The 22,526-nt window shown below is 43.2% G+C and overlaps 1 protein-coding gene across 1 annotated transcript; it reads left to right on the top strand.

Annotated features, from left to right (window-relative positions):
• Positions 1-21,547, top strand: LOC138667808 (scavenger receptor cysteine-rich domain-containing protein DMBT1). Its single transcript, XM_069755898.1, has 10 exons — positions 1-52; positions 1,957-1,986; positions 6,091-6,117; positions 9,018-9,326; positions 9,711-9,743; positions 15,306-15,623; positions 17,313-17,342; positions 17,442-17,477; positions 18,282-18,602; positions 21,258-21,547. Exons 1-10 carry the CDS (start codon positions 1-3, stop codon positions 21,260-21,262), a joined length of 1,161 nt encoding a protein of 386 aa, XP_069611999.1. The 3' UTR covers positions 21,263-21,547.
• The last annotated feature ends 979 nt before the right edge of the window (positions 21,548-22,526 follow it).

The following is a 22,526-nucleotide window of genomic DNA, read 5'->3' as shown; positions in this document are numbered from 1 at the left end:
ATGGGGAGGTCACTGGTGTTCCTGTGCGGGCTATGGATTCTGAACAGCACAGGTAAGCAGCTTGTGATATAGATTGTCAGGATATCTTGTGCACTTATTGCTAAATCTGGGCAGTCTGATGAAACTACTACTCCTAGCAAGCAGCTGTGACGGCATAGTAGGAGATGTAGTTTCACCACCGATGGGGAGTAACATGGTGCAGACCATTGGAATTGTTTCAAAAGTTGTCATAGGTTCCAATTCTACAGGATAGAATACTGGTGCTGTATATTCTCTCTGCTCATTTTTTACATATGGGACATAAGTATTTAGGCATTTTAAAAGGGAATTAAAAATTCAAGGCTAAATTGATTCACTCGCAATAGCTCAATGAAAAAAAAAATCTAAATTACGGAAATGATAATGGAAACCACATACAAGAAAATCTAAAAAAAAACCACAAGATATCTTAAGATGTACAATATAGCAAAAGATATTATCAACAGCTAAGCAGAAAAGATATTAAAAGATATAAAATAGAAATAAAATGTATAATACTCAGTCTCCGGGGGAGTTCTGCTCTGCAGCACAGAGTTCCAGGTTAATTTCCATTCCGTAGTTTCATCTGGTCTTTGTCCTATTAGCCCCGTGATATCTCTGGACAGAAAACAAAGATGGGACTTTGCAGAATAATATACGAGTGTATATAGTTCGCATGTTCTAAACTAATTATTTAGGAGAGTGATCAAACGCCTGCAAGTCCCTTGTTCCTCAATTTTCAATGGCTAAATCAAATCTGAAGCTGAGTATTAAAGAGGTACAGTCAAACCGAACCATTACATTATCACTTTAATATGGCTGTTTTTTTTTCAGCAATTTTTTGGTTTGCAAACAAAATATCATGAATTTAAATACCGTAATTTTTTATAAATTATTTTTGTTTTGTACTTTATTTTGCTAACATATTTTGAGGTATTTTTCCCTGAAAAGATAAACGCCTGAAAAATGTGGCCAAGAATCTGGTGTGTTTTGAAGAAAACACCAAAATCTGTTTGTGATGAATTTCTTCCCCAGACAAACACGTGGGTTTCACTCCAGGTTATTTACTTTTTTTCCCTACCACCCAAGTCTTTTATGTTGGCTTTGGTTGATATGTAGATAATAACATTTATTTTAATATTCAGTATAATTCTATAATTGTTTGGCATCCTTGCAGTTCATGAATTAACATGCTGGGTGTATTTTTATTGATTTGTGTTCTTTTATTTTCAACCTTATGACATCTTAGTTATCTCATAGTGCGTTCTGTGCTATGAGGGATGTTGATGTTAGTTCACATTACCTACAAGTGACAGTGGATTGTTTTTGGTTTTAGATGTTTTTTATTTGTATGTTTTTTTTCCCGTAATTTATGTATAGTATCTAATAAAGCTTTTTATGTCTTGCTGAATGCTGGGTGTGCAAACTGTTTTTGTATTGCCTTTTTTTCAATTTTTATCAATAAGCATAGCGATGCTGTCGTGCGTCACAGGGCGATCGCCGCGGGTGAGTATAACAAAACTGGTGACAGGATCCCTTTAAATACCTTACCGTTCCTCAGTAAAGATATCAGTGAATTCTTTTTTTTCAAAGACCCACATTTTGTGGCTGGGATTGTCTTTAAGAATATTATGCCAATATAGGAATAAGGTGGGGGTCTAAGTATAACTATAAAGTCAGTGCAAATTACTAAACTGTTATCCATAAAAACCATCATAGGGTCACGTTCCCAAGTAGCATAATCTGTGAATTTTTCCTCTGCCATTTTTCTGCATTTGCAGGATTGAGATTACTGGATGTAATTTTTTGAAAACTGCCATAGCGTATTTTGATAAAGATACCTATGTGTCCCGCTGTGCAACATCACTATTTCCCCCATGTCTTTTTTTATGACCTTTGCCTATTACTCACTAGTTTGTATTTTCTCTTGTACTACAGGTTTCACCAGCACAACAAGAAGACTCAATGGTATATTCAATTTTCTATTTTTTTTAGATGATACTGTAATAATTGTGTATGTGTCAATGCAGCAGAGCTGAGTTTGCAAATTTGCCCAGCTCTTCGGACATGTATTATGAGCGCTGTGGTTGAATAATCCCAATGATGGAGATCAGTAAGTACAGTGATCGGCTATCTCCATCAGTTCCATAACTAATAGCGTGGCATCGAGCACTTGTGACCATGTCACTCCATTTAGTCCTGACTCTGGAAAGGAGGAACGGGGGATCAGGACTAGTGATGAGTGGGTTTTCCTGAGCACACTCGGGTGGTCTCCCGAGTATTTATGACTGCTCAGAGATTAAGTTTTCGTCGCCTCCGCAGCATGATTTACAGCTATTAGACAGCTTGATTACACGTGGGGATTACCTAGCAACCAGGCAACACCCACATGTACTCAGCCTGGTAATAGCTGTAAATCATTCAGCTGCCCTGATGAAAACTAAATCTCCGAACACAAATACTCGGAGACCACCCGAGCGTGCTCGGGAAAACCCAAGCAACAAGTATACTCGCTCATCACTAATCAGGACCTTTGTTTAATTTATGCCCACAACTCCCAGGAGTGAAATCCATAGAAGGAAAGGGTTAACGGCAGCACCACATCTTGTTTTAGTTAGCTAAACTAAAGAAAGAAAAAAAAGATCTGACTTCCCAAGTAATTGTATAATATGCAAAAACTTTATTCAAATGAACAGGTACAAGGGGGAAGGAGAAAAAATGTACACATGCAAACAATGGGAATCAAACACTAAAGTTAACCCACATTCATATAAGCATTAAGTTATGCGGGTACAATAATCTACTTTTATAAATCCAACATCCCATATGGCCTGGATCGATGTCTACCTAATCAGAGGTACACTAATATAGGAATCTATTAAGAGTTTGTAAGTATGCATGTGTACCTCAATGAGTCTAGCCAAATAGGACAGTGACATCCCTGGGTGGACGTGCTCCCACCCCGATGCGCGTTTCGGCTGAGTCCTCGTCAGGGGGCATACATGCATGTACACTGCTCAAAAAAATAAAGGAAACACTTAAACAACAGAATATAACTCCAAGTAATTCAAACTTCTGTGAAATCAAACTTTCCACTTAGGAAGCAGCACTGGTTGACAATCAATTTAACATGCTGTTGTGCAAATGGAATAGACAACAGATGGAAATTATTGGCAATTATCAAGACACACTCAATAAAGGAGTGGTTCTGCAGGTGGGGACCACAGACCACATCTCAGTACCAATGCTTTCTGGCTGATGTTTTGGTCACTTTTGAATGTTGGTTGTGCTTTCCCACTCGTGGTAGCATGAGACGGAGTCTACAACCCACACAAGTGGCTCAGGTAGTGCAGCTCATCCAGGATGGCACATCAATGTGAGCTGTGGCAAGGTTTGCTATGTCTGTCAGCGTAGTGTCCAGAGGCTTGAGGCACTACCAGGAGACAGGCCAGTACACCAGGAGACCTGGAGGGGGCCATAGGAGAGCAACTGTTGTGAATTCTGTTGTCGAACTCCCTCCTGTGGTCGTGAATGGTACTTCGGCGAGTTCTGTCTATGGGCTCCCTCTGGTGGCTTTGAGTGAAGCTGCTGCTTCTGAGGTTCCTTACACATGTGACGTGGTTTATCCTTTGGTTGGCTGCTCTATTTAACTCCTCTCAGATCGTTACTCCATGCCAGCTGTCAATGTTTTTGCATTCCTTCAGTTCGCTCCTGGATCTCTCTGGTGACCTGCATTCTCCTGCAGAAGCTAAGTTCCTTATAGTCTTATTTTGTTCTCTGTTTTCTTGTCCAGCTGGTTTTCATGATTTTGTCTTGCTAGCTGGAAGCTCTGGGATGCAGAGTGGCCCCTCCGCACCGTGAGTCGGTGCGGAGGTCTTTTTTTGCACACTCTGCATGGTCTTTGTAGGTTTTTGTGCTGATCGCAAAGTTACCTTTCCTATCCTCTGTCTATTTAGTAAGTCTGGCCTCCCTTTGCTGAAACCTGTTTCATTTCTGCGTTTGTGACTTTCATCTTACTCACAGTCAATATATGTGGGGGGCTTCCTTTGCCTTTGGGGAATTTCTCTGAGGCAAGGTAGGCTTTATGTTCTATCTCTAGGGCTAGATAGTTCTTAGGCTGTGACGAGGCACCTAGGTCTGGTCAGGAGCGCTCCACGGCTATTTCTAGTGTGTGTGATAGGATTAGGGCTTGCGGTCAGCAGAGTTCCCACATCCCAGAGCTCGTCCTGTATGAGGTTTAATTATCGGGTCATTCTGGGTGCTCCTAACCACCAGGTCATAACAGGCAACAACCCAGCAGCAGGACCACTACCTCAGCCTTTATACAAGGAGAAACAGGAGGAACACTGCCAAAGTCCTGCAAAATTACCTCCAGCAGGCCACAATTGTGCATATGTCTGCACAAATGGTTAGAAACCGACTCCATGAGGATGGTCTGAGTGCCCGATATCCACAGATGGGGGTTGTGCTCACAGCCCAACACCGTGCAGGATGCTTGGCATTTGCCACAGAACACCAGGATTGGCATATTTGCCTCTGGCACCCTGTGCTCTTCACAGATGAAAGCAGGTTCACACTGAGCACATGTGACAGACATGACAGAGTCTGGAGATACCATGGAGAGTGATCTGCTGCCTGCAACATCCTTCAGCATGACTGGTGTGGCAGTGGGTCAGTAATGGTGTGTGGTGGCATTTCTTTGGAGGGCCCCACAGCCCTCCATGTGCTCGCCAGAGGTAGCCTGACTGCCATTAGGTACCGAGATGAGATCCTCAGACCCCTTGTGAGACCACATGCTGGTGCGGTCAGCCCTGGGTTCCTCCTAATACAGGACAATGCCAGACCTCATGTGGCTGGAGTGTGTCAGCAGTTCCTGCAAGATGAAGACATTGAAGCTATGAACTGGGCCACCCATTCCCCAGACCTGAATCCGATTGAACACATCTGGGACATCATGTCTCGCACCATCCACCAATGTCACATTGCACCACAGACTGTCCAGGAGTTGGCGGATGCTTTAGTCCAGCTCTGGGAGGAGATCCCTCAGGAGACCATCCGCTGCCTCGTCAAGAGCATGCCCAGGCATTGTAGGGAGGTCATACAGACACGTGGAGGCCATACATACTACTGAGGATCATTTCCTTGGCTTGAGGCATTTCCACTGAAGTTGGATCAGTCTGTAACTTCATTTTCCACTTTGATTATGAGTATCATTCCAAATCCAGGCCTCCGTGGAATATTAGTTGTGATTTATGTTGATAATGTTTAGGTTTTATTGTTCTCAACACATTCCACTATGTAATGAATAAAGATTTACAGCTGGAATATTTCATTCAGTGATATCTAGGATGTGGGATTTTAGTGTTTCCTTTTTTTGAACAGTGTATTTTTCATGAGTCTTTTATGGTATATTGTTTAATTTGCACAGCAGTGCACCCAGAGTCAGGCTCCTGCTCAGCAGCTCCACTCAAGGACTACAATAGGAAGAGGGTTGCAATCACATCTGTGCCCTGGTGCCTAAAGGGCCCCAAAAATCCATTTGGCCTATATTAAAAGACCAATACTAATAAAGACTTGCATTGATTGAGGGCCCTATTTGAGTTATTGCATTGCGCCCCTTGAGCTTCAAGTTACGCCACGGGCTCCACTGGTAAGAAAAAACTCACAAGACTCCAATAATTTCTCAAAAGCAAAAATGACTTCATTTATTCCATTAAAAAAAATGGGAAATGAGTTACTATTTTTGGATGATTAATAAAGTGCTGCAGTTCTTTTTTGCAATGGTTTACCCCAGGGATTTATATCATGGACCTGTCTAACCCTGTACCTAGGATACCTACCATCCATTCAAATGAGTGGTAAACCATGCAATACATGAACAGGCTGGACTACCAGAGGGGAGAACCTTAGTAATGGTTTTTCATATTTTCCATCACCACTGTTATACTTCACTTTTTATGTCCATTGTTCTGCTACTGATTGGGGTCTCTATGTGTCACGCTATAGATGAGCCTTATTATCAGCAATCATAATTGTACATATTCATTATTTCAACTTCTTCCTGCTTAACAGCGTCCAGCAGCCCGACCGTCCAGGATGGTGAGTCACTTATACTTTATGGATTAAAGGGGTGTTTCGATTTTAACCAATTATGCCAGGTCCATTAGATTACTGTGTGTCATTGCCTTTCCCTTCACCCTTCTCCAAAATTCATTTTGCTGTCCTAGTCCTGTATTGATGGAAGATGTGGTAGCCATTGGCCCAATCTTACTTGTTTAATTTATTTACTTGTTTTAACTGCTTATTTATAGTTTGCTGTTTTATATACAGTATCGCATAAAAGTTTTAGGCAGGTGGGGAACAATGCTGCAAAATAGGAATGTTTTCAAGATTAACAAAACCCAAAGTGAACAAATAAAAGAGAAATCTAAATCTGATCAATGTTTAGTGTGACTGCACTTTGCCTTCAAAACAGCATCAGTTCCTTTAGTTATATTATTTATACAGCTTTTGAAGGAACTCTGCAGGGAGGTTGTTCCAAACATCTCTGAGAACTGACCACAGATCTTTTGTGGATGTCGCTTGCATAAATCCTTCTGTATTTTTATACAATTCCTCAAAGACTCGATAATGTTGAGGTCAGGACTTTGTGGGGGCAATATCATCGCTATCAGGAAACCATGTTCTGCTTTACATAGAAGACAGTTTTTAATGACATTGACTGTATGTTTGGGCACGTTGTCCTGGCTGGGTCCTGTGTAGCTGGGTCCCACTGGTTGCTTCCATTTTTCAAAACAAAGTAATCATGTTGTTGTTGTATCTTCCAGTGTTATTGGTGGACCACTGTCTTTACAAGCAGGGGTGGGGAACCTTTCTTTCTGCAAGGGGCCATTTGGATATTTATGCCATCATTCCAGGGCCATACAAAATTATCAACTTGAAATTTATCCTGCTATATTTGATAATTCAATTAACTCACTCCTAATTTGATGGCTGGAGCTGCTTCTCTTTCTTATCATCTGATGATGTTGCTACTCGCAACTGATTTTCAAGTTTTCAAGGTTTCCTCACAGTGCGAAATTGATCACCAGCAAGGTGGAGGTGGGGTACTGGTATGGGCTGGTATCATCAAAGATGAACTTGTGGGACCTTTTCGGGTTGAGGATGGAGTGAAGCTCAACTCCCAGACCTACTGCCAATTTCTGGAAGACAACTTCTTCAAGCAGTGGTACAGGAAGAAGTCGGTAACGTTCAAGAAAAACATGATTTTCGTGCAGGACAATGCTCCATCACATGCCTCCAACTACTCCACAGTGTGGCTGGCCAGTAAAGGTCTCAAAGAAGAAAAAATAATCACATGGCCCCCTTGTTCACCTGATCTGAACCCCATAGAGAACCTGTGGTCCCTCATAAAATGTGAGATCTACAAGGGGGAAAGCAGTTCACCTCTCGGAACAGTGTCTGGAGGCTGTGGTGGGTCATCATAAAGAAAGGTGGCTATATTGGTCACTAATTTTTGGGGGTTTTGTTTTTGCATGTCAGAAATTTTTTTTTCAAAATTTTGTGCAGTTATATTGGTTTTCTTGGTGAAAATAAACAAGTGAGATGGGAATATATTTGGTTTTTATTAAGTTGCCTAATAATTCTGCACAGTAATAGTTACCTGCACAAACAGATATCCTCCTAAGATAACCAAATCTAAAAAACTCCACTCCAACTTCCAAAAATATTACGCTTTGATATTTATGAGTCTTTTGGGTTGATTGAGAACATAGTTGTTGATCAATAATAAAAATAATCCTCTAAAATACAACTTGCCTAATAATTCTGCACACAGTGTACATCACAGGAGAGGCTAAGGCATATTCATCACAGGAGGGGTTGGGGGCATATATATCATAGGAGATGCTGGGGCTGCTGTCCGCGGTGAGCCCAGAGCGCGCTGACTCCATCCACAAAGTACGCCCTGACGCTGGCACTGGCCAGCATCAGAACATAATCCTTCATTGCACGTGCCGCAGCGATCAGTAGTGAATGCTGCATGCATACGTGATGGTGCGATATCGTGTGTGGGGTATCATTCTGTCTGTATGTTCATAATTTTACTGATTTTAGGAGTGTTTTCTTGTTGCTCTGTATCATGTTGTGCATTCCCCATCTTGTCTAGAGTCTTAATTACCTTACAAAAGGTCCAGTAATTGAATTAGCACAGTTACCATCTGCAGCCTGAGTGTGTCCATGCCTCTTGATGAACCACTGCTGACATTTCCTGACTGTCCATTCATGAGCCTTCTGATCCTTTGTGGGTGCTGATACTAAGGCCAGCACCCCAGAGAGACCTGGAGAAACCCTGATTACCCTGGAAAATACTGCTGAAGGAGCCCTTTAGGGAGAAGTATCTGGAGCCACACTGCCATATCGACCTCTAAGCGAAGGATTATGACTCTCATCTCCCGGGGCATTTATCCTGTTCCTGGACTGTATCCGTGTTCCTGGCTTATTTTATCCTCTGTGTGGTGGATTGTTTTATGAACCTTTTGGTTTGCATGTAATAAAGGTTCTTAGGACTGTTCACTCATCTCTAGCTTTGTTGATTGTTTGATAACGGAGTAGGACCCCGTGACAGCATGTATTCACAGTGTCAAGAGCAATAGGCTGTTGTTTTGTCAGCCGCTGACCCAGCCACTGCGGTCCCCAGGAATCTGGCTGGGGACTAGAGAAAAGACCACCAGACAGAAGTCCCTCACCCCTGGTTTATAGTCTTCACAGTTGCCCGCTTGTTGATGTCCTCAACCCTGTGGAATACAGGTAGATCTCCTGGCGTCGAAATCCGGCGGGGTGTCATGTGACCTTTCAAATAGGGAAATGCAAGGCGCCAATAATTATTCATCATTAACTAGATCAACTTTCATTAACTACTCTACAATACTAAACAGAAAAGCTGAGAATTTTCCATTGATTCTCTTGTTTATGTGATTCTCTTTTATTCTGCCGTACAGCCCCGGTGGCGCTGCGCTTGGCACAGGGTGGGCATGTGTGCGCTGGTCTTGTGGAGCTATACTACAAAGAAGCATGGTCCCCGGTATGTGATGATGGCTGGAACAGAATCAATGCGGAGGTGGTGTGTCGGCAGGCTGGTTGTGGGAGCCCCATCCTGCCCCTCGCTAGATATGGACGAGGCAGCGGGAATATCATCATGGATGATGTCAGCTGCGCTGGAACAGAGCAGACGCTGTGGCAGTGCTTACACCGTGGGTGGTACGTACATGACTGTGGCCCTCTGGAAAACGTAGGAGTCATATGCTCAGGTACTTGCACTCTTTCACTTTCTTTTTGTGTATGAAATGTTTTATATTATTAAAGAGGATGAGGAACTATCAGTTGCCATAAGGATGTTTTTTTTTTAACTTGGTCCAAATTGCACCGATCTTCTGAATCTGGCCTTATTTTTTGTTTCGTCTCCTCTCCATTTCTGAGATTTAGATCCCTCTTCCTCACAGAGATTATTGGGGATTGCAGCACCACCCTTGTCCACAGGTTGTGTTTGGTATTACAGCACAGTCCCATTCCCTACAATGATTGAACTAGACTTGTAATGCCAAAGTTTGAAAAAGAAGAGAATCCTTTAGTTTGTGTTATATTTTCTGGTTTTGCACTAAATATGTGTTGTATTTCTCCTATTTTATTTTAAGCAAATTCCAATTTTTCTGCACCTCAACCTCAAAGTGAGTACTCACTGATTGTATTTGTTGATTATTGATATAATGTAACTAGATTGTGGCCCGATTCTAACGCATCGGGTATTCTAGAATATGCATGTCCCCGTAGTATATGGACAATGATGATTCCAGAATTCGCGGCAGACTGTGCCCGTCGCTGATTGGTCGAGGCAACCTTTATGACATCATCGTCGCCATGGCAACCATTATGACATCATCGTCGCTGTGCCCATCGCTGATTGGTCGAGGCAACCTTTATGACATCATTGTCGCCATGGCAACCATTATGACATCATCGTCGCTGTGCCCGTTGCCCTGCCGCCAGGCCTCGACCAATCAGAGACACGGGATGTCTACGTCCTTTATGACATCATCGTCGCTGTGCCCGTTGCTGATTGGTCGAGGCCTGGCGGCCTCGACCGATCAGAGAGCCGGGATTTCCAGGACAGACAGACAGACAGACAGACGGAAAAACCCTTAGACAATTATATATATAGATTCTAAGCAACCAATGCTGGGGATAAGGTTTATATGCGAATTTAGGTGTAAGTGGCACTGATATGTACACATGATAATAACATATCTGCATTCATCCCTGCTATGTTATACTGTTGGTAAAACTTTATAGAGACAGCTAAGCAATTTAGGGAAATTTTAAATGGGTTGTCCATCTTTGGGGACGTTTCTTTTTACCAATATGGATATATTTCCACCTAAAATAAATTTTAGCCTTTGGGTTTCATTAATTTTTTGCCCCGTTTGCCTTCTATTTGTAACGTTTGCCCTGTTACTGCCGGTTGCAGAATGAGTTATCTGAGAATCCATCGCTGTGTTCTGACGATCTGACTGTAGACTGTGTCATTCTTTTACCCGTCTGCAGGGAAACAAAGAGTCTGTAAAAGCCAAATGGTGCAATATTTTTAAGGAAACCTAATTGAAAAAAAATATTTTTTAGTTTCAAAACATGCATTTAAGTAAAAAAGAAAATAATATACTGTCCCTAAAGATTCTTTAAACATTACAAAGTGCCTTCCATCTTCACCTTGGTCTTGAAGGCCACTGACAATCACTAGGCCTAAATGCTACATCATGATGCCATGGGGCAATGCACATTATGATATTATGTGAAGCTTTGGCTGGTTTTACATTTGCGTTTGTGCGCGCAGCGTTTGATCTGCATAGATCCGCATGCATCATGTGTACATATATTTAACATGATGTACGCAGGGACATGCGTTTGTATGCGTTTGCATGCTTTTGCGTATGCATGCGCCGTTTTGGGGTCCAGTTGCATTTTTGGAAAAATTGTCAAATATGTGCAGGCATGCGCATGCGGATGAGTGCGCAAAAAACCCGCAATACTGTCTAAGGGAATGCATGCATACGCACGTCATTGCGTACGCATGCGTTCTATGCGCTTGCATACTTCGGACTGTGCATGCAGCGCCCCAGAGTTCTGGTCATTGCAGTAATGTCGCTCTGCCACTAAGGGGAGCGATGTTATGTCTGATTGCACTAAAGGAGTTACTCTGACCAGGTATCACAAACACACATTACACATCACACTCCGGCCACCAGGGGGAGTGGTTCTATCTACTAGGCCACTCCTCACACTCTGGTAAAACTGGGGGAGAAGCAGAAAGAGCCCGGGAGAGTTTGGGAGAGGACCTGTCAGGGGTGGGATCCTGAAAAGCGGCCTAGAAAGAGGACACTACCTTGCGGCGGCATCTTAAGAAAGGCCACGAAGCGAAGTATAGTGTGGGAAAGTGAGAAGCGTGATCACAGCACAAAGGAGATAGAACCAGAAGGAGTCGTGCCCCTGAGATCATGGCAACATCCTTCTGAGGCGCGTAACCGGTGGCCAGAGCACCGAGAAAGTAAGAGACTCTACGCATTACTTTGAACCATGGCAGGACAGTTAACTCTAGGTTGGCTGTCTCACCTAAATCACCTAAGCAGACAAAGGAGGCAAGTGTGGGAGAGGGGCGACTCTAGGGTCCCGGAAGAACTCCAGGCCAACCCCATCATACGGGTGCGTCCTAGCCATATCATCTGGGGGACGGAGAGAGGAAAGAACATCAGAAACAGACATGACAGTTGTGAGGACTATCCCGTGGTGCTCAGCAGGGAAGGACTACAACACACAGGCGCTAGTTGGTAGGCACTGATTTCCACCTGCAAAGGGAACTCTAGATGTGCCTTCGGACCGGCCGGTCTCAGCCAGCCTTGTTAGCAGTGCTCTGGATTGCGGATCCCTAAGTCTCCAGTAAAGAGGTAAAGAGACTGCAACCCTGTGTCCTTGTTATTCATTGCACCTTGCACCACGCACCAAACCTTCACCTTTCATTGGACGCCCCTTAGCAGGGTCACGGACCGGGTCTAGCCACCGTGATATCCTCAGAACAGAAGAAGAAGAGGCCCGGTACCGAGTACCCCGTGGCCCTGTGTCTGGGGGCGCTCCACGCATGTCCAGGAACTGATTGAGACACGCCCATTGAGACACACCCATCAGGAAATATCGAATACATGCGCATAAAAATGCCAATGCGTAAGCTGATTCTGATAAATAATGCTGCGTAAACATGCGTTTGCGTATGCAGATGATACGCTGCGCACAGATACACAAATGTGAACTTAGCCTTAGTCACATGAAACCTAGTCATGCACTTCGCAAAATGGTGACTTATTCAGTGACTTGGCCTCACGACATGCCTCACCCTGTAGCATCATAATATCGCTTGAGACCTGGTGAGTTTCAGGGGCTCCAAAAAGCATAGTGAAGATGGAAGACTGGACCTCAGAGAACTACGTGAAGGACTGGCTGGGGAGTCCTTTGGAGGGACAGGTGAGGGCTGTGGCAGGGGGAGTGTAATTTATCTATTTATTTTAACCCATACATTTATTATGCCCTCGGGTTTGGAGAGATCTCAGACTATAATAACACATATTTGCATCAAACAAGTTCAATGAGAATACAATTTAGACTTTTTCAGCTGAATTTGAGCAAATCTGCCCAAATAATATCTGTATATTATTATTTTTTTTACATACAGTAGTATGTCCTTGTTGAGATCATAAAAAAGGATTTTAGGGATATTTGACCTGTTTTGTGATTTTATTTTTTGCACAGTATTTCAAAATGCTAATATAGAAAAAAATAATTATCTAATAACTTGCTAACGGTAAAAAACATAACTTTTGGGTCTTTAATTTGATGGGATCTAAGGTGTAACATTCCTCCTTGTGGAGAATGACAAGCCAAGCTTGGCATCTCAATGTGAGGAGGCTTATAAGCCTTGCAGTGCTCCAATGGGAAATATAATAAATATGCAAATTGTCTTTTCAGAGAGGAGGAGGATGTGAACTCTAGAGCCACCCATTGGAAGTAGCAATCTTAAAAGTCAACATCGACCCTATAGCGAGCTTTGCACTATGACTGTTAGGATGAAAGGCAAACTAGAATCTCAATTTGCAGACACTTGTTTCGGAGTGTTGCCCCTCATCAGTGCAAAGTATGACATCTGATTTGACTTTATGAGAGGCTTCTTACTGGGATTGAAAACTAGTGGTAGGGTTCCCCATCATACACTATGTGCCATTAGTAATACTGCTGTCTTTTTACAGTATTTGGTAGAGAGGCGCTTGGGCCATCTCAGCTAACAGGAGGTGCAATTGCTGCCTCTGTGCCCCCTATGGCTACACCCAGGGCCGGCGTCAGCACCCGGCGTACCGGGGCAAATGCCGGGGCCCTGAACAAATGGGGGGGCCCACTTGTGGCCGGGATACCAGGGAGCCCGGGCTGCTCCCCCAGCAGCTTCGCCACTACTTGAGCTCAGCCGTCACTTAAATAAACATGGCCGCGCACAGTGCACTCTGTAGCGATGTCTCTGCTTCTGCTAGTAATGACGCGGCCGGGCGGACACACAAGCAAAGTTAAAGGCACAGTGTCTGCCTGACCGCATCATTAGTAACAGACACAGCTGCAGCGTGCACTGTGGGTGGCCATGTCTGTTTAAGTGACGGCCATCGATCAGGCAGCACTCCCTCCATATCCACATGCCAGAGGAGCCTGATAGGTGACAAGCCTGGGGGAGGTGAGTGAGGCTTGTGTCTGTCTGTATGTCTGTGTATGCCTGTATGATGTGCATATCTGTGTATATCAGTGTGTTTGACTGTACATATTTATGTATTTTTGTGAATTTGTCTTCAAATATATGTATGTAAATATCTGCGTATTGTATGTGTATATCTGTGCATTGTATTTGTGTGCATGTCTGCGTATTGTATTTGTGTGTATGTCTGCGTATTGCATGTGTATGTCTGCGTATTGTGTGTGTGTGCGCATGTCTGCGTATTGTGTGTGTGTGCATGTCTGCGTATTGTGTGTGTGTGCATGTCTGCGTATTGTGTGTGTGCATGTCTGAGTACTGTATGTGTGTGCAGCATGTCTGCATACTGTATGTGTATGTCTGTGTATTGTGTGTGTGCATGTCTGCGTATTGTGTGTGTGTGCATGTCTGCGTATTGTGTGTGTGTGCGCATGTCTGCGTATTGTGTGTGTGTGCATGTCTGAGTGCTGTGTGTGTGCATGTCTGAGTACTGTATGTGTGTGCAGCATGTCTGCATACTGTATGTGTATGTCTGTGTATTGTGTGTGTGTGTATGTCTGTGTATTGTGTGTGTGTGCGCGCATGTCTGCGTATTGTGTGTGTGCATGTCTGAGTGCTGCGTGTGTGTGTGCATGTCTGAGTACTGTATGTGTGTGCAGCATGTCTGCGTACTGTATGTGTATGTCTGCGTATTGTGTGTGTGTATGTCTGCGTATTGTGTGTGTGCATGTCTGCATATTGTGTGTGTGTGTTCATGTCTGCGTATTATGTGTGTCCATGTCTGCGTATTGTGTGTGTGTGTGAGTGCGCATGTCTGCGTACTGTAGATGTGTGTGTATGTCTGCGTATTGTGTGTGTGTATGTCTGCGTATTGTGTGTGTGCATGTCTGCGTATTGTGTGTGTGTGTTCATGTCTGCGTATTATGTGTGTCCATGTCTGCGTATTGTGTGTGTGTGTGAGTGCAGCATGTCTGCGTACTGTAGATGTGTGTGTATGTCTGCGTATTGTGTGTGTGTATGTCTGCGTATTGTGTGTGTGCATGTCTGCGTATTGTGTGTGTGTGTTCATGTCTGCGTATTATGTGTGTCCATGTCTGCGTATTGTGTGTGTGTGTGTGAGTGCGCATGTCTGCGTACTGTAGATGTGTGTGTATGTCTGCGTATTGTGTGTGTGCATATCTGCCTATGTGAAGGATGAGGGGGAAGGCTAGGCCCTATGTAGTATATCTATATTTCTCCTCCGTATCTGTGCATCATGAATCGTGGTATGTGGGCCCACTGAGACTCTTTTGCCCGGGGCCCACAAAATCCTGGAGCCGGCCCTGGCTTCACCCATTATGATAGTAATGAGTAGATGAGTCCAGGATGAAGTATAATGGAAATAGTGTAATTTTTCCTGATTTATCAGTAAAACAATGACAATATTAACATTGAAAACTTTGTATTCACATTTCTCTAGTATTTCCTGTTGAGCTGCGCTTAGCCGACGGGTGGCATCGGTGTGCCGGCCGCGTGGAGATAAATTACAATAACTCATGGGGCACTGTATGTGATGATCTATGGGACATCAATGATGCCATGGTTGTGTGTAGACAGTTGGATTGTGGCACGGCTGTTTCTGCCTATGGATTAGCTCATTTTGGTGAAGGAATCGGAAACATTGTCTTGGATGATGTCAGTTGTGTTGGAACCGAGACTGCACTTAGCCAATGTCCTCATCGGCCATGGGGGACCCATAACTGTGTGCACGGGGAGGACAGCGGCGTTATCTGCACAGGTAAAATTCTTAAGGATGTGTATATTTATTGTTTTATATTGACCTTCTTCCCAATTCTGTCTTTTTCCCAGTCTTGAAAAATTCCATCTGACTATTTCCTAGTTATATCTACTTTTGGAAAAGCATCAGAGTGACCATTAGGGCAAATCATCTCAGGCGTTATTATTCTTACCAAACAAAAATCACAATTACTCTTAGGTAGCTGTAGATTTATACTAGGGTAATTCTTATCATGATTAAGGGTTAGAATAGCAAAGTGCTTGTAGAAACACACAGCTTGGCAATTAACTTGTAATTAAAAATCCTCTCCTTTATCAAGAACAGAGGGATTTTTAATTGTGTAGTTTACACATCACCTAAGTTAATGGCCACCACTGTGGAAAGTACCGTAATCAGTGGCAGATCTCCTAAGCAGCGCAGTGTTTACAAGATCTTTTCTAAAGAGCTTGTAAGAGCTTCTTTGAAGCTAGTTGGATAGCTAGATCGGAAAATCTTCAGTGTTGCTGCTCTCCTCCGATACTGCCTCTGCAGTATATTTAGGCACCCTGACAAGGGGGAAATCTAAATTGAACACTACTTTCAAGTCCACAGTGTTCTTTTTGCGCACCAAGAAACCTTGAAAGTAGTGTCCAATTTAGATTGTACCCAGCCAATCAGCATAATGTTTTTTGTGCTTTATTGGCTACTAGAAGAATGGCTGGCTGAATATACACAGCAAGGTATATAATGTACTTCCATGTAGTTCTGAATTATAAATGACACATGCTGAAAATGGACCTGTCATTTGTCTAAAAATATGACATATAAAGCACCATGAAATAAATGGCACTATAATAATAAATAATAATAATCTTATTAAAATCCCTGAGCTCCCTTGATTCTGCTGCTCTTTTCCGTTTTGCGCTGCGTCACTCCATTGCAGAGATATTCATATTCATTGAATTTGGAGCGCAGCATGTGAAATCTCTGCCTCTGATTCAACTGGGCATTTACCTTCAGAATTTTTATTCATGCCTCCCAGATGCTGACAGTCACAGCTTAGCTGCTGATTTACCAGTATCATACGCTGCCGTGCTGTGACTGGCAGCATCAGGGAAGGGTAAAAGCATCCCCTCCATAGAACGCTCTGAATAAACACTTAGATGGTCTGCAAGGAGAGATTTCACATACTGGCCTCCAAAAGCAACACATGTGAATATCTCTGCCATGGAGAGACGCAATACAAAATGGAAAAGAGTAGAAAATTTAGGGGAGGTCAGTGTTGTGTTTTTTTTGTTAGTTTTGCAAAGTATCTAACGTCAATATTTTTTGAGCCAGTGACAGATCCTTCTTAACTAAGTTCTCAATTTCCCCCCCCCAAAACAAAAACCTTCTCACAGTTTCATTCTCCTGCCAGTACAGCACAGGCTCTGACAGTGCTAGGGATCAATGACAGCAGAGGTCATCATCAGTTAAGTGTAGACCTATAATGCTAGTAGAATGGCTCGTGACCACTGCGGCTAATGATTGGCTGCAGCAATCACTTGCTGATCACTTGTAAGGTGTAACACAGGATCAGAAGAGGTGAGTGATGTTTCTCTTGTTTTAAAGAGTTTCCTGTTTTTTTTATTGTGCTTTTGGAAGCTGGTGAACGCTTTACGCTTATGCTTTTTATGTGTTTCTTTTTTTTCTCGTTCTTTTTCGACACAGGTGCTGGTTTTCAAACCAAAAAATCCCTAGGTAACATAAGCCAGAAAGCTTTTTTTTTCTTCACATTTTCACCATCTTTTACATATAATTTATTAATATCTGATTTTAATATATTTTGTCACGTTTTAGAGCCGCCTTCCACCACAGCAAAACAAAATGTGACAGGTGAGTTGTCCTTATTACACATGTAGATTGTTAATTACTGCCACAGTTGTGCCGATGCTCCATTGATATAACACTGGTTATTGTTTGCTGCCTGCCAGCTATGACAAACCATATCAGCGTGTGAAAACTGCAGCCAATCAGTGGCTTCTGTGGTCATGCGCCATTTTTCGCCACCGGAGGTCACATGATGGCATGGCACTCCATTGCTAGCAGCCCGTGATAGTGTTCTTTTTACGCTAAAAATGACTGAGCAAAATAAGTTTCCAGGCAAGTACGATTATGGCAATACCAAATGTCTTCACGACCTATGACCTAAAGCTACATCATAGGTCGCTTCCCTCCCTTTGTTGCCGGTTCTGGCACTGAGCAGCCATCTTTTCCAGTACATAACAGCTGATTTGATCATGAGTCATGTGCCCCTATTATCTCAGAATTTTTTACAGACACCATTGTGGGGAACATAATGATATCTTTATGACTTTTCTTTTCTTTCTGCCGGGTATTGAGGCGAGAGACTCACGCGGGTTTCTCGCATTGCAGTTGCAAGTGTGACACCGGCCTTACAAATGCACCCTGACTGTGACATACAGTAATATCAGGGGGTAATTACTATAGTTCCAACAACCAAACCTTCTATCTGAGAGGTTCTCTTAATACCCGAAAATAAAGTTGTGTAATATTGTCTGTATTTGGCAGGCAGAAAAATATAATAAAAAATGACGAAATGTCAGAAAAATATGACAAAATAATAACGAGCAGCATAAAGTTGTCATGTTCTTCTTTTCTACGTCCTTTTATCTTCAGAGATTCCTCTAAACCTGCGTCTTGTAAATGGAAGCCACCACTGCAAGGGACGCCTTGAAGTATTATACCAGGGTGTGTGGGGAACCGTGTGTGATGACCTATGGGGTCTGTCCTCAGCTGTGGTTGTTTGCAGGCAGCTTGGCTGTGGGCGCGAGCTGCAGGCTCCACCATTGGCGTTCTTTGGTCGTGGAAGTGGAAGCATTTTGCTGGATGATGTGAACTGTGTCGGCACAGAGTCTTTCCTGTGGACATGTCCTCACCGGCCATGGAGAGTGCACAACTGTGACCATAGCGAGGATGCAAGTGTAATGTGTGCTTTAGGTATGAAGATCCTTCCTTTACTTCTCATCTTTTTCTCAAAAGCCTTCAGGAAAATTTACTTTTTTCTACTTACATGCAAATATATTGGGTTAAAAATATTTTTTGCAGTTCAGTTTCATTCAAAATTTATTTAGCATTTTTGGCTTTTTCAAGCTCTTCGTTTCCATTCTGATATATTATTGTATTGTACCTGTCGCTTGCTAAAAAAAAATGAATTAAATGTCTACTAAAATCCCTGCGCTCTCCTTATTCTGCTGCTCTTTTCATTTTTGCGATGTGTCGCTCCATTGCAAAGATATCCACATTTGTTGGTTTTGGAGTGCAGTATGTGAAATCTCTGTAGTTCACCTGGTTGTGATTTCAGAGTTTTGTTCAGGGGCATGCACTTTCACCCCTCCTTCCCTGGCGCTGCCAATCACAGCTGAGCACTCTCTGAGACTGATAAGACCTATAGATCAGCTACTGACCTGTAATTGGCAGTGTCTGGGAGGGCTGAAAGTGTTCGCGCCCCAGTTGTACTGCAAAGCAGAGATTTCACATACTGTGCTTCAAAAGAAAAAAATGTGAATAATTCTGCAATTGATTGATACAGCTCAAAATAGAAAAACTGGCAGAATAGTTTGGATTAGGAATTTTTACAAGGTATTTAAATAAATTTCTTGAGCCAGTGACAGGTCCTCTTTAATTTCAGAACATGGCAGCCTATTGAGATCAATATGATGTACTGGTTACTCATACAGTAAGGTCTTATTCAGACGTCTGATTTTCACATATGAAAAACGGATTAAGTGTCAGCAGTGTTTTAATCCTAGTATCATCAGAGTGTGGTCAGTGTGTCAGTTTTTGCCATCAGTGTTTTATCAGTGATATTCACTGCTGAAAAAATAAATAAATTGTAAAGCTTCTCCTATACGCTACAATGTTTATCATGGACATGACATAGATAGGACATTGACGCCATCCATGTGCTGTCCTTGATTTTCATTCCCATAGACTTGTATTGGTAATTTTGATCTATGACGTGGACTAAAAACAGACAAACCTCTGTGGGTTTTTTTTGTGGACACATAGGGCCCAATTCATCAAGACTGGAATTATTCACACCGATGATGTGGGGCCGTGCTGGAGTCAGACGCTATTGATTCATGAGTCGGACAAACGGCCTACAACTCGGTTTACGTCTTGCCACAAATCCTACTCCAGTCCCTGCTGGAGTAAGATTTGTGGTGTAGGAAATGCTGCCGCTCGTCATGAATTTAACGATCAGTGGTCACCATGCTCTTGTCCCGCTCTAGCTTCGGCCATTTTGTCGGATCTGGAAAAAACTGTCGTGAGAATGTCACAGTTCACAAAATTTTGGCCTAAATTTTACAACTTTTTAAAACTTTTATGCCACATTTCTGATGTGAGAGCTTTGATGAATCGTGCCCATACTCCACTGAAAAACATGGACATGTGAACAGCTCCATGGATTATAACTGGAACATGTTCTTTCTGTGAAAACAGCAAAAGAAACACATAAATGAAAAATGGAAGTCTGTATGAGCCCTTAGGTAGAGATTTTTTACCTTGAGCTTCTTCTTGAGTTGGTATCTGATTCTGTTGAAGAGGGAGCTGCCTTCGAGTGATGTCAATGTGCCCAAACTGCCGTAAGTTGTTCCATTGTAGGAAAATTTGAGAACATAATTTCTGCACTGGAAATGATGAAGTTTAATGAGGGCTGAACATTACTCTAACTACTTATTTGCCCACTAGAGTATGTGTAACCAGCATGCCTCAGAGCTGGCAAAATATCTTTTTATGGTACGTTTAAGTGGATCCATCCCCAAACATCATAATACAATCTGCATGTATTATTAAAGGAGTTGTCTACTACTAGGACGGCCCCTTCTGAATCACTATGTTTCCCCCCAGTAAAATAATAACACTTATACTTACCTCCGGTACTGGCGTCCTTCCATTGGTGTTTGCACTGGCTCTCCTGGAGATCGTGTGACATTATGTCATGCGATCCCTGCGTCCAATCAGCAATGGCTTCACTCTCCTCTCCTACGGATGTAATTGACATCTGGAGGAAATGAGAGATCATCATCAGCAGCAGCAGTTCTCACTTCCTCCAGATGCCTTGATGTGTCCAAAGGAGAGGAGAGTGAAACCAGTGCTGATTGGCCTCAGGGATTGTATGACATAACAATGTCATGCAAGCCCTGGGAGAGCCAATGCCAATAACAGCACCGACACCGGAGGTGAGTATAAGTGTTATTATTTTACTGAGGGGGATACAGAGATTCGGAGGGGGCTGTTTAAGTACTAGACAACACCTTTAAATATATGTCTTAGACCTGATGAGACTGGTGTGCTAACTTTAAAAATCCATATCAGCATGGCTATATAATCCTAGTTGAATATTTCCCTCCTTGATACTAACATTTAGAGCTCGACTCAACTACTGGACTGCTCTTTTTAATAATAGGATTCTACAATCGATCTTATATGGATTTTCAAGGTAAATATACCAGGCTCACCAAGTCAAAGAGATGTATTTAATAATGAATGCAGTTTACATTGTGACATCTGGTGACAGATTTGCTCTTAATGACACATGCCATCTATGATCCTGTGCTGTAACATGGGCTTTATATTCTTCTTCCACAGGTTAGTGTCACATGAAGGCTTCCCGTTGGAATGGCAATCCTGAAGTTCTGAGTTTCTGAATTTCTGGCAAGAGATGTCTGAGTACTGAAAATACTACTGCATTAGCGTTACATATGTGAACATCTAAAGCTGTAATTGTTTTGTTCCTGTATTAGTATATGGACCAATAGAATAATTGACACCAACTGGAAAGTGGGTAACCGTAATGATATAACATTTTTGGGAATAAAAAATATCATGCAAAGTCACCTCTCCTATAGAACGAGTTGTAAACATGGATATAGATGTAAATAAATGTATAGCTTATTCCAGCCTTCAGTCTCAAAAGTGATTGTGGAGCGCCCCCAGACACAGGGCCACGAGTTCTCGGTACCGGGCCTCTCTAGTTCGGTTCTGAGGCTGTCACGGTGGCTAGACCCGGTCCGCGACCCTGCTAAGGGGCGTCCAATAAAGGTGGTACAGTCTATCAGGGATTCGTGACGCCACCTGTGGTGTTCGGTCAGGGTGACCGACGCTGCTGTGGGGTCCGCTGGGGTGATGGAATGCCAGCCGGATGGTATACCTTCCCACAGGTGAAGTGTGTCCCCAGGGCTTCCCAGTAAGGTGGATGGTGATGGTGTGTGGTGCAGGCAATAACGAGGACACAAGGTTGCAGTCTCTTTACCTCTTTACTGAAGACTTCAGGATCCTCAATCCACAGCACGCTTAACAGGGCTGTCTGAGACCGGCCGGTCCGATGGGCACTTCCAGAGTTCTCTTTGCAGGTGGAAATCAGTGCCTACCAATAGCGCCTGTGTGTTGTAGTCCTACCCTGCTGAGCATTCAGAATAGTCCTCACAACTGCTGTTCTCGTTCGTTCGTTCTTTCTAATTCTCTCTCGCTTGTTCCAGATGTTACTAGTTTCTCGTCCCCCAGGTATGTTATGGCTAGGACGCACCCGTATGACGGGAAGGCTCGGAGCTCTTCCGGGACCCTAGAGACGCCCCTCTCCACGCGTTGCCCCCTATGTCTTCGTAGGAAATTTAAGGTAGACAGCCAACCTATAATTAACTGTCCTGCGGAGTTCGAAGTAAGGCCTAGAGTCAGTTACTACCACGGTGTTCCGGCCACCGGCTACGCGCCTCAGTAGGATGTTGCCTCGGTCTCACGGCACGACTCTTACTGGCTCTCCTTTGTGCTTGATCTCGTTTCTCACTGTTCCACAATATCCTTCCCTTCGTGTCGCTCTCTCAGGATACCGCCGCGGGGTGTGCAGGCGCAGTTCCGTTA

Source organism: Ranitomeya imitator, chromosome 2 (genome assembly GCF_032444005.1).
Source record: "Ranitomeya imitator isolate aRanImi1 chromosome 2, aRanImi1.pri, whole genome shotgun sequence".
Classification (NCBI taxonomy): domain Eukaryota; kingdom Metazoa; phylum Chordata; class Amphibia; order Anura; family Dendrobatidae; genus Ranitomeya; species Ranitomeya imitator.
The sequence above is the reverse complement of the archived record's forward strand: the minus strand, read 5'-3'. Positions and strand labels throughout refer to the sequence as shown.

What these genes read in the sequence shown, in the direction of transcription:
- LOC138667808 (XM_069755898.1), top strand. Translation starts at nt 1, where the DNA reads ATGGGGAGGTCACTGGTGTTCCTGTGCGGGCTATGGATTCTGAACAGC. An exon ending in CGTAGGAGTCATATGCTCAG is followed by an intron (nt 9,327 to 9,710) that starts GTACTTGCACTC and finishes TTTTATTTTAAG; the next exon opens with CAAATTCCAATTTTTCTGCA. An exon ending in AGCAAAACAAAATGTGACAG is followed by an intron (nt 17,478 to 18,281) that starts GTGAGTTGTCCT and finishes TTTTATCTTCAG; the next exon opens with AGATTCCTCTAAACCTGCGT.